General features: G+C 37.7%; 2 protein-coding genes across 2 annotated transcripts; one reads left to right on the top strand and one right to left on the bottom strand.

The window, feature by feature from the left end:
* Nucleotides 1-358: 358 nt before the first annotated feature.
* LOC132862149 (OTU domain-containing protein 3-like) lies at nucleotides 359-2,780 on the top strand. The gene is given in 7 exon segments (XM_060894030.1): nucleotides 359-626; nucleotides 1,067-1,215; nucleotides 1,722-1,760; nucleotides 1,763-1,812; nucleotides 1,938-2,060; nucleotides 2,360-2,515; nucleotides 2,616-2,780. Coding segments are annotated over 7 exon segments (837 nt in total). The 5' UTR covers nucleotides 359-471.
* Nucleotides 2,781-3,744: 964 nt separating this feature from the next.
* On the bottom strand, nucleotides 3,745-11,478 carry vwa1 (von Willebrand factor A domain containing 1). The gene is made up of 6 exons (XM_060894029.1): nucleotides 11,125-11,478; nucleotides 7,913-8,470; nucleotides 6,052-6,378; nucleotides 5,226-5,501; nucleotides 4,808-5,083; nucleotides 3,745-4,657 (listed from the first exon to the last, which is right to left on the bottom strand). The coding sequence occupies exons 1-6, from the start codon at nucleotides 11,207-11,209 to the stop codon at nucleotides 4,629-4,631; spliced, it is 1,551 nt and encodes a 516-aa protein (XP_060750012.1). The 5' UTR covers nucleotides 11,210-11,478; the 3' UTR covers nucleotides 3,745-4,628.
* Between the last annotated feature and the right edge of the window lie 1,075 nt (nucleotides 11,479-12,553).

Below are 12,553 nucleotides of genomic sequence, written 5' to 3'. Positions count from 1 at the left end.
TGAAATTACACTACAAGTCAAAAGTTTGGACAGAAAAAGTCAATGAAATCCAATTATAAATCTCTGCGATGAAACAAATTGATGATGTACAGTATACTCTGACTGTTCGTTAACATGGCAACACAATTGAACGCGCTTAGTTCGGTTAATTCAAATGTAACACAAAAAACACACACAAAATACTAAGAATTACAGCAAACGTTTACTGATTTATGTTTATCAAACCTAATTAATTGAAGTTAAAACAACTTCAGGGTTAACGGTGTTTATCTTTATTTCAATTCCTAGTCAATATAATGTCGATATATGGGGCTGCTAGGTGAAAATGGCTTTGTTTTAGTATTGGTGTACTCATAGGTTTTGTTGTCATCAAGCTTTCTGTTTTATTTGCAGTTGTACGTGGATGTCCGATAGATCTGATGAACTTATCAGCTGTCACATTGAAGTCGGTGTTGCCTACAAAGCATCGCCATGTCGTTAAATGACTCAGGAAAGTGTGTACACAAAGGTTTGGACAATGATTGGAATAGCCGACCACCAGGGGACGATGAAGGAGAGGAATTTGATAGTTTCTCCAACCAGCTCAAAGCATTTGGTCTAAAACTGAGAGAGGTTCCAGGAGATGGGTATGTTGAGGTTTTTAAATCAAAGTTGAGCCTCATTCACACTCAAAACCCAAATCATATAAGTCGACTTTTTTCCTGTAATGTCTGTTAATGCATTTCTTCTCACACACTGAGAATAATCTCTGTCCCACACATTCTCTCTCAAGCCTACACAATTTGTGCCTTCAAGGTTGCACATAATGTACCTTTAGCATGAAAGGTGTATGATCTGATTATGTATCCTAATTGTTTTTAAATGTAAACAATGTCCACAGTTCTTGCTGAATATTAAAGGTTCAGAACATAAGGCTTCCACCATGGCCGTGTTTAGTACCCATGGTATTTTTACTAGGATCCACACATTTAGGTTAATATTGACTTTAATTCTGAATGATAAATGTTACAAAAATGCCTTAAAAGATGCATTTTCTAAGAGCTTTTTTGTCTTGTTCGCATTATAGAAACTGCTTGTTTCGTGCTTTGGCGGATCAATTGGAGGGACATTCAAGAAATCACTTGCATTTACGTCACAAGACTGTTCAGTACATGCAGTCTCACCGACAGGACTTTGAACCTTTTGTTGAGGATGATGTGCCATTCACGAAGCATGGTGAGAAATGAAATAATTATACTGGGATTATATAACAGGTGCAAAAAAACACTTGAAACTGTTTTGTGAATAGAAAGTAATCCACTGTTCTGTGTAAGACTATTATTCTGTACTTTTGCCTCTCCTTATTTGAAATCACATTACTGGACATAATGAATTTTGGCTATGAAAATATAACACTAAATTGCCTGAAAATTGATAGAAAATTGGCCTTCTGATTCAAGTACAAAAGTGATAAGCCTCTAATGAGTAATTACAGAGATGTAACCCCTGCATGAGTTTTTACTCTTCTGATATCTTTTTTTCACATTAACAAATGGTATGTGCTGTCACTTGCATCCATAGCGTATTCTGCATATTCATCCCACCTTGCTCAGTAATGTCATACCAGTTGTAAAATGCATTAAACATGCTAGAAATCATTTAAAATCAAAATTCTACTTTTTTCACATTATGTGTTCTGCTAAATGCTTTAAATATAAATATATTCTTTTCTCATCCTCCAGTGTCAGACCTTACAGAGCCAGGCACCTTTGCAGGGAACGATGTCAGCAGGTGAAAGTGGTCATCCATCAGCTGAATGCTGCATTGTGGGAGGTGAGTTGACTCTTATTTGACATTTCTCTTGTTTAGATATTAGCATCAACAGAATTTAAATGATTTTGATGCAAACTGTAGCTTTTGCAAAATACAAGCAATGTTAATATGATGTCATCTTTTAGATAAATGGATCAGATAAGCCATTATGTCAGGAACTTCATATAGCATACCGTAATGGTAACCATTATGACAGTGTCCGGCATCTGGGAGACAACTCTGAAAGCCCTGCCCATCTGCGTATTGAGGTTTGTAAATGATTTAATTATCCTTTATTCTGTAGGTTCACAACCTTGGTCCTGAAGTACCATTTGTCCTGCATAACATCAGCTCAAGAAGGGCTGCTAATTAGCTGATTAGTTTAATGTAGGGAATGAGCAGTGAAAACATTGCAGAACAGGGGTACCTCAGAACAGAGGTTAGGAATCTGTGTTTTATTCAGTAACTAAAAAATATCAAGCAGTACAAGAACAATTATGTTGCGTATTACAGTTTGTATAGGTTATAGTCTGATCTTGAGTATACTGTTCTCCTTCCCTTATGGCAGAATCTAAATAATTCAAGGCAAATTGGTGATGGGCAGAAGTGCAAGCAGAAAGCCCCTTCCCCCAGCCACTCTCCTTCTGATGATGGAGATGTTATCCTTAATTCCCTGAAGATCACTGTTTGTCCGCCTGAGACCGGTACCACACACAAACCCAAGGTTAATACTGGTTATATAATTTACGTTTAAAAGCAATACTTGGGTTTATTGTTTGGGGAAAAATACGTGTTAACTGCTCTTCCTGCTTTTTGGATTCCAGCTGTCTAAGAAACAAAGGAAAAAACAACGTTGTCTAGAGAGGAAGAAGAAGCGGGAGGAAAGACACAGACAGATGGTTCTTCAAGACATAGGTTCACATCACCAAAATCAGAATCTGTTTGGACCGATTACACTTGTGCCAGCACTCAGCACTCTTAGCATCTAAAATAGTCATGGACAAAAGTTTTGAAACAATTCTCTGCTGCTTTTTATTAAGTTTTCCAAGTATGACAAGAAATGGCTAATTTCTACAATGTGCATATCTGGAGAAGCACATGGAAATATTCTGGCCCAAATGCTGCCATCTTCACAGACAATAAAAGGAAATTCTCTCTTTAGGGTAAAGTCATCATGGTATGTGCTATGGATGCCTTAGCTGAACTATCATATCTTCATTCTTTTTTAAGTACATTTTTTAAGTATTATTTAGAACCAAAGAACAGTCCAAACTGTTACTGACAGTGTGGAAATAGCTTTAAAATTTTGTTGTTGATTATGCTGATGAATTGAAAGAAATAGTTTCTTCTTTTGATTTAAAAAGAATTATTTTCTGATTCTGTTCAATGCTGCCAATGTTTATTGAAATGTGAGAAATAATTAATTGCACATTAATAATCTGGAGATTTGTTCTGTAATTATAGTTAATTTTCCTGTTTGTGTTACACAAAGAATGAGCGTCACAATTTTATACAGAAGTGGAAATGTATTTATTTAAATTTAATAATAAAGTTTGGGAGAGTCTTGTACAAGATATTGTGTTTATAATAAAATATTTACAGGCATTTTTAATTTAATACACCTGTGATATGCTGAATCATCTACTGCTTAATATATTTTGACAGCATTCAAGCATGATGAGTAGTTTGGCAAAACAGTAGGCTTTAACTAAAAGTGCTAAATTCTGAGTCATCTTATTTACATGTATATTAAACTTTTTAAAGCAAACTTTTCAATAAACGGACATCACACCAACTCATCAAATAGCTTGAAATTATAGAATGTACTGTATGTAAAAGCATCGATATATCTGATAATCCACATGGAGGCAGTAGATCACTTCTGTGATGTATCCCATACTTTAAAATGTGCAAAGCAAAATACACATCCTGCAAGGACAAGATACAGGAGTAAGGTATAAAAAGTAAATCTTTATGTACATACCAAAGCAGATGTGTGGGTAGTGGATTGTGCCTCAGACATTTTGATTAAAAGGCCCTTTTTGACCACTAAACATTTGTTACCCCCTCTTATTAGTAGCTACAAGGAATTCAAAATCTGTTCCTTTTTTATCAACCTTACAATCTCTTAGAGATCTAATTATAGTGGCCTAAATGAGTGGATTCTAATCCTGATCCTGCAGGACCCATAGACTGCGCTTTATTTATTGTTTTTGATGTTTTCTGTGCTCAAGTACACCCATATCAACACAGGAAGGGCGTGTTAATTAGTAGCTTATTTGAGGCAGGGAAAACAGCACCAGCTGTAAGGCAGGGGTACTCCAGGAACATATATTAGCAACCACTGGGATAAATGGCCTTAAGCATAGTCCATAACAATACACAAACAATACACAATTTGCTTTCAGGCAGTGGTTTAAATGTGCAACTTTAGCTAGCGGTGTGACCTTACTATACTAAATGTTTCATTGTTCCCATTTTCAAGGACAAAATGTATGGGGTAGTAAGACAATATATTCAATTCAATTTCATTACTAAAATATGTGCACAATACACAAAACTGCATGCTTTTATTCAATGTTCTCAATGTATTCATCACCAAATTAACTGTTTAGACTACCAGCATTTAATTTTTGTTTGTGTTTAATGCATCCATAGTGTGTCCAGATTTAAATAACTTTGGTTTGTCTATTCAGTGCAGTTTGAGTTGGTGTATTGCTTTATAGCACCTCTCAATGGCCAAAAAGTGCTTTACCCATATAAGTTATAACCTTTTCTCATTCCCTTTTTCCATCTGTGGTAAGGTTTTCAGCTCTGTATCCATCTGTTTGGCAGGATTACAAGTTGTGACTCCAAGTAAATGCAGCTGTAGGAACAGTTTCAACAGAAAAACAGGACGCTTAATGAGCAGTATAATGCATGCTACCACAATTTACGCATAATTAAAGTAAGTATTTTTAAATCTAGTATAATCTGTGAAATACAGACACATTGTTAAAAATGACAAATTACCAACCTGAGCCGAAGTGAGCCGAACAGCAAAGGCCTTCTCCCCGAGCTGACTTGTAAACAGGGGAGACACAGACGCGGGCATTGTGGGGTACGTGGGTGAGTGTTGTAGAAAGGAGGTGGGGTGGCAGATACAAAGTGGAACGCTGCCTAGAGGATTGTACAGACTCGCCTTCCCACGTCAGCCAGTAACCACGCAATCCTTCAGCACCACCCTTCCATTTGACCAACACTGAGTCATTTCCCACCGTACTGAGATGCAGATCTGCTAGAGCTGGCAACACTGACAAAAAGATGGCAATTTAAGTTTTTCTTGTTCTGAACTGAAAAAGGAGGTGAAGAAAAAGTCTGGGAAAGTTATTGGTTGCATTCAAAAAATATAGGTTTAAATGGATAAGTTTCAATGTCAACAAACTAATACATGCCTTCTTGAGTGCATGCTTTGATGGACATGGCTTTTTCTTCGCCAGAGAAGTAGCTGGCGCTCACAGTGACCAGGTACTGTGTCCCAGGCTGCAGGTTTGTCAGTACTGTCGAGTCCTGCCTGTTATTAACTGTGAGCACATGGAGTTTCCCTGTTGGAAGGGTGGAGTACTCCACCTGATAAGTCTTTATAGACTCAGGCTGCAAAGGCCCCCAGCTCACTTTCACACTGGTCATGGTTGACTCAGAAACCGTCACCTGTGCCGGGCTTTGGATCTCTGTGGAAGTAAAAAGAGAAGATGTTTAGAGAGAGGGAATTTGGAATGTAAACAGTTTTTGCACAGACACTATTTATCACTGTATGTAAACTTCTTGAACCCATCACTTTACTTTCATCAAAACACCCTGTGTTCATTTTTACTGAAATTACACTACAAGTCAAAAGTTTGGACAGACCTTCCCTTAGAATGGTCTTAATAGATTTTTTCTCTTTTCTTATACTAATAACAATAACAATAATAATAATAATAATAATAATAATAATAATAATAATAATAATAATAATAATAATAAAAATAATAATAATAATACATGAAATTGTGGTTGAGACAAATGTTAAACAAATAGTAACTACATTATATTTTCTATTTATTTTACATTATTCTTAGTGAATATTTGCACACATGCGGCATGTTCTGAAGCAGCTTCCTGAAGAAGTTTCAAAGTTTAGAAATAGGAAGTACTAAATACTAGTACTAACACTAAATACTAAAAAAAAAAAAAAAAAAAAAAAAAAAAAGAAAGAAATTAACCCATTGATGATCTCACCTGGCTGCGTAATGAAGGTGGTATGTAGGGTGTTAAAGATACCCAAGTTGGACTGTGGGATTAGCGTGACATTGTATGTGGTGTTCGGACGTAGGTTCCTCAGCCTGGCAGAGCTGGTGTTGCCAGGGCGGGTGATTCTCTGATGGTGGCCTGGAGATGTGCTTGGAACAGTACGACTGCCTGGTGTATACCCTTCTGCATGTCCCGAGTAAACAGGTCCAAACCGGATGTCATAGTACCCAGTTCCCGCAAGCACAGGCCTCCAGTGTAACTCTGCACTAGTAGAGGTGATGTCTTGGACCAGCAGCCTCTTCGCTCGAATGATTTCTGGGTAATCAGAGAACAGTAATGAGAGAACAGAGTTTAACAAGGAGTAAGCCCGGAGGAATGTCACTTAAAATAGAAAGCTCAGTCAGAGGATGTTGCTGTGTCAAATAGCAGCGTCATGAGAGTGCCCAGTAAGGGTGAGAGAGTGTATCTGTTTAACTCTATTAGGGCAGAATGCCATGCCATTTTTGTTATATCTAACCTGATCTGTATGGTCTCGGCATGATGTATATGTAAGAGTCTAAAACTGGACACTTACGTGACACTCAATCAGCAAAGAGGATTACTTACTCTTAATTCCTGAAGGCTCTGAGAAGTCTCCCATGAGTTATAGAAAGAGCAATTTATTTTTATAATTAGCCCCTCTCTCCCATTACAGTGTATATTGCTCTGTCCCCTCATCTTGTAAACTAGTGTCGCTGTCTCAAGTTATTTGTGTCCCTGAGTTGTCTGGCCAAGGAGCATAAATTTCTGCAGCACGCAATGGTGAAGGCTAGGGGACCACTTGTCCACACCCATATAGTCTGTCTGCTCTTTTCTTATTATTTTTTCCTCAGATCTAAATTCAAATATTAAGCATTGTTTAGCATATTTAAAGTGACATTTTAATTTTATATTTTACAAAGTAAGATGCTAATTTTCATTGCTAAAGTCTGTATCTATTCCTCTTTATATATGTTTGAACTACAGTAAATCAGTTTTTCTTAAACTGCACTGCCTTGTGAAAGTATTTATATCCCTTCTTGTCTTGTTGTTTTACAACCTAGAATTAAAATGGATTTTTATTTTTATTTTTATTTTTTTTATAATGGGCCGAGCAAAATAGTCAATTTGAACCAAAATAAAAAAATAACCTAAAAACTTCAGAACTTACAATTCATTGATTAAGGTCCACATGTGTGCAATCAAAGTGTCACATGAATACACCTGTTATGAATGTCCCCCTGAGTCTGTGACACCACTAAGCAAGCCATGTGAAGACCAGTGAGCTCTCCTAATAGGTTAGAGTAGAGATATGTAGCTCAGGGTTCAGTTATAAAAAAAAAATCTAATCCTTTAACATCACACAGAGCACCATTAAATAACAAAATGGAAAGAATATAGCACTACAAATCTAACAAAAGAAGTCCATCCACTTGTACACCTGCCACAGAGATTTAAAAAAAAGACACCAAAAATAACACTGAAGGACATGTTAGGCTTTTTATCAGCAGGGACTGTAAACAGATCAGGATTGAAAGAAGGATGGATGACATTAAATAGAAGACAATTCTTGAGAAAAATGTGAAGTAAATACTTGGCATGTGAATCTTTGGCATGACTTGAAGATTGCTGTACACTAACACAACCTATCTAACTTGAATGAGCTAGAGCAGTTTTGCTTTAAAGAATGGGCAAAAATCCCAGTGGCTTGATGTGCCAAGCTAATCGAGAGACCTGCTGCAAAAAGTGTCTCTACAAAGTATTGACTTTTCTTTGTACCAAAGGGTGGTGAATACTTTTGCAAGGCACTGTTTTCCAAATGATCTCTTACCAATAATGGCATTCCTCAAGTCCTCAGTGATGATAGGCATGTCTTCAATATCCACAAAATACAGGTGATCCTCAGAAGGAGGACTCACAACATCCCTTAATACCTGGTAGTTCCCTTGACCAGTGGACACAACCAGCACATAGACACCCTCATCTCGCAGTTCAGCCATGAATTTCTGCACATTTCCAGGATCCACACCATCAGTAAGCCACACCAACACTCTCGGGAGTCCTTCTCTGGCTCCTCCTGGAATGCCCTGTTTCAATACCTCTTCCTTGGCAATGAGAAGTGCTTCCTCTGTGTTTGTGTCTCCCCCAAGTTTCTGAGTCCTACTCAGTGCTTCCTGAAGGTCCTGCTGACTGCTATAAGCCTCAAAGCCAAACTCCAGGTGAGGCATGGTGCTAACCTGCAGCAGCGCCATCCTTACTTGCTCATGGCCCAGAGAAAAAGGCTGCACAAGTTCTGACAGGAACTTTAGCATGTGCAAAAACTCAAACATCGACACACTGCCCGAAGAATCCAACAGGAACAAGACGTCGCCTTCACAGCAGTTCAAAACTGTGGGTGGAAAAGAAAAGATCAGAGGTTTATGATTATATTAGAAAAGATATTTAGATGATACTATCACAAACTAGGAACAGATTTAAAGATCAATCTTGGTCAAACTTAACATCCAAATAGTATAAAGTGGTCAAATTTTTTTCATTGATGAAGACCCTTGCATTGTTGTTTTGGAGTAATATTTTAGTTACGAACAAGGCGACAAATTCACTACCATGAGCAAAGTGGTATAAATTATAATGTGAAAGATCCAGGAAAATGTGAGATTTAATTTCAACCATCACTTTTATCTCAAGGGAATTGCAGTTAATTCAGCCATCTAAAGCACAAAATAAAATGTTTCCAGATAAAGAACAAGCAACAAATTCTGTATTCTCATTGGCATCGTATTCCCCTCCCGCTGTACTTTCCAGGGTTTTCCTCCATGCTCCCACGCACTTCTTGATGCACACACACAACTGTATGCTACTGCACAAAGGCTTCATTCCTTTGCTTCCCAGCGTTTTTGGAACAATATAGTCACAGCTATTAAAGTTTCACTGAAAGCAATAAAATGGACAAAACCCAAAATCATAAAACATAAAGTTAACTAGAAAATCCACACATTAAATGCAGACAAACAATATGACAGTGTCAGATTTATAGGAAAAAAAGGTTTTCTGCAAGGTTTGTTAAAAATATTTAGACACAAACAGACAAGCAGTAATGATCCGGCAGCAGCTATGGATTTTCTGGCAGAGAAAAGCTCCTTAAATTAGAGTTGAAAAATAAACATAAACAGATGGTGAGTGGTAGCAGCACGACTACTGGATACCATAAGGGTTAGTGAGGGGGGTTAAAAAGGGCAGTGTGAATGAGAAACACAGTAAAGGGGGAGGTGAGGTCTGTGAGTCTCATAAGAATGAAAGGAAGGAATGCACTTTCTATTCCAGAGACCACAGTAGGAAGAAAGAATGAGTGCTGTGTGTGTGAGGGAGATACATCATAATAAGAGAGTGAACCCATGCCCAATAAGACAATTCACTAACATCAAAAGAGCAAGTAATTTCTGCAGTGGGTATTCAGACTTGTATGTAAAAAAGATTTTCTGATGCCCACTGTGCCCTTCAATATTTTGAACAAAGCCGCATTTTAGTGTCACAATACAATCGTTCAATAGCTTGCAAAAAACTTGACTCCACATTGGCACAGTCAGTCTAACCAGTGACTCCTGAAGAATTTCCTAAAGCATTCAGCCAATTCGAGATGAGACCAACAATGTGAAATGTCATCCTAATCCAAAAAACAAGTGACCACTGCGTGGGTCATCTAATGATGATAATTAGGATCATCTCCGAGTGCACACATATTCCAAGCCACAATGTCTTGCACTGAATTATACCCTATGCTCTGCTGTGTGCTTTCTTCTCTCATCTTCAATTAGTATGTAGTGTTCACTGCACTGGCTCACAAACATATGGGTAATTAAACAAAACAAAACAAAAAAAACGAGACATTCTGACATGCTAAAACAGGTCACAAACCTGACAAGACGATCACTGACTTCTAATAATAATGTTTGGAAAGTATGTTTTTATTTCCAGACAAAATTAGAGCACAATGCATGTACATCTGGTGGTGTGTGCATTTACTTAGACACTTGTGCAGCTAAAATTATTTTAACCGAATAATTTCTGTGCACCAAGTGACCTGTAACTGAGAGGACAGCTGCTGTGATTGAGATAACAGTGAACAACGGTTAACAATTTACCAACAGTTGTTGCAGGTTGGAAGAAAGTTGAGTTTTTTTAATTTTCCCAACTATTTATATTTTTATAGTCAATTTGCCATACAATAACAAGTCTATTGTTGGCTTGTCAATGTGTACTATAGAAAATCATCTGCCCCTTCTTGGGGGATTAAGTCCAAAAAAGTACCCAAAGCCTATCCCACTTAAAGATCCCACCATGTGACACTTCACAGGTAGAAATTTTCACTGGATTAAGCATGTGGTGAACAGATTTTACTGAGCCATTGTCAAGTATGTAAATATAGGTAAGGAGACGGGATGTGCTTATTCTATTTCTCAAATTCATACAATGAAATCATTGATGGATGATTGATATTGCAGGTCAGTATGAAACACCATATTAAACTTTAAAACCATTTAAAATGTTGGTGTTGAGTGACTTGAAGATATAAAAAACTGAAGAATAAGCTAGGTATATGCTCTTTCTGTTGACATTCTTTTCTCTATTCATGTTGGGCCATTGTCTGTTTTCCATTGTGATGTGGATTATGCAGGTATTTAGACTTTGGTGCCTATTAATTACATATAAGACGAATTCACATTAGAGTATCTTTATTCTTTATGCAAAACAAAGATATTTGTTCAAGTGCTTTGGTCAGAATACCAAATACAATACAGCCACGAGTTATGTCTAACCCATTTAGTCTGTATGAATCTCACAGACATTTTCAGACAGAACTGGGGCGCCAATTAAGATGATGATGCTTATTTAACTCTATGTTTACCTTGTAAAAGGGTTTCAGTTTATTTGTTAATAAATAATTTTATTTTTAACGTTGACTGTAGTATGCAGCTAAGATTAAGTCGCAAAGAATTAAGTTCAGATTTAATTGGTGTAAAGTGTGATATCTGTGTAACTTACCTGAACTGGAGCTTAAGCCCTGCGACTTTCCCGCGCGTAGGTTAAAGCTGAACAGCAGGCACGTGAGCACAAGCCGAAACTCCATCGCTTGCTTCTCTGCTGTTTACTGAAGCGCAAAATATTGTATTATCCTACTGAAGACCTTCACGTTTACGGCAGGTAACAACCATGTTTTGCCCAGAGATTTTACACTAGCAGTCAACCTTGAAGATGTTGGAAGTTTCGTGCTGACTTCTTGCTTTATTACACGCCTCTATTTTTTTTTGTTTTTCTAAAGAATTCAAAAAGTGCACACCTGCAGCACTGAAGCCCGAAGTGCTGTGTCTTGTGGCAGGCTAAACCAAAAACAGATTGAGACTGTGAGAGCTAGAGCTACTGAATTTGCCCAACTCCCTCCCTCCTTCCCTCCTTCCCTTCGTTTTTCCCCTTCCCTCCCTCCCTCCCTCCCTCCCTTCTTTTCTTTCGTTCACTCCCTACTTTCAACTGACCGGTGATCACCAGCTTGGAGCCGGTCCCAGCTTTCCCTCTGACTTGCCTATGCAGTTATAACTGGCCAGTGCCTTCTGAAAACAAACAGGAGTCTATGCTTTTTAAATTAGTTGTTTTAACAGTGAAGTGGGAATACTTTTTATACAAAATCTTGTTTGAACACATGGACAGGTGTGGACGTTTTCCCAGTACATCAGAAAGAGAGTGAAACACAGATACTGCACATGAAAGTGTGAGAGGCCCCTGAAAAAATAACACACCACACAATTAAATGTATTTATCAGCAGGTTTCTTTATTTGTATTGTTCTGGGAGCATTACTGGACTCCAAATTTGTGTGTAGCGGAAATTAGTTTTGTAAAGTCTTGATGCTATAACCCCATATGCTATGAACGTCAACAAGGGGTGACGTGGACCAACACACCCAATAAGCAAACATAGGCTAGTTGTGAAAGACCAGCCTGGTGAGCATATATTGTACTCAGATTTCAGCTGTACTAACATATAACAATTAATTTCTTAGTCTACATTTTGCAGCTCTGTAGTCATAGAGAATGCTTTTACTATTCTCTTAGTTCATAGCTTACTGTGGCTTGCATATTGAGTCCAGAAGAAGCACCTGCTAAAACCTTGTCTTGGACTGTGTATTGCTGGTAAGAAATACTTTTATGTTAAAATGCACAGTTTAGATAAGATCCCTTGGGGTTGTGTGCTGTCTGAACAATTATATTAACATAGATATATATCCCTTATACAATGTATTTTAGGATCTGGAATAAAAGTTGCACCAAGGCTACAATACCATACAGCTAGATGTCAGATATCTCCAGGCTGTAATACCCTCTTACACCCTGGAAAGACCTTAACCATAAGTTGTAGGGGTTTGAGATCCATTTAGAGGCAGGTATGGACCTGCTGCGGAGGTGAGATAAAAATCTCCA

Source organism: Tachysurus vachellii, chromosome 19 (assembly GCF_030014155.1).
Source record: "Tachysurus vachellii isolate PV-2020 chromosome 19, HZAU_Pvac_v1, whole genome shotgun sequence".
Lineage (NCBI taxonomy): Eukaryota > Metazoa > Chordata > Actinopteri > Siluriformes > Bagridae > Tachysurus > Tachysurus vachellii.
This window is presented reverse-complemented; position numbering and strand designations above follow the sequence as displayed.

Coding starts and splice junctions, on each gene's coding strand:
- vwa1 (XM_060894029.1), bottom strand. CDS start 11,209: ATGGAGTTTCGGCTTGTGCTCACGTGCCTGCTGTTCAGCTTTAACCTA. Junction 6,379..7,912: donor CTTGAGGAATGCCATTATTG/GTAAGAGATCAT, acceptor CTGATTACCCAG/AAATCATTCGAGCGAAGAGG. Junction 5,084..5,225: donor CAAAGCATGCACTCAAGAAG/GCATGTATTAGT, acceptor TCTTTTTGTCAG/TGTTGCCAGCTCTAGCAGAT.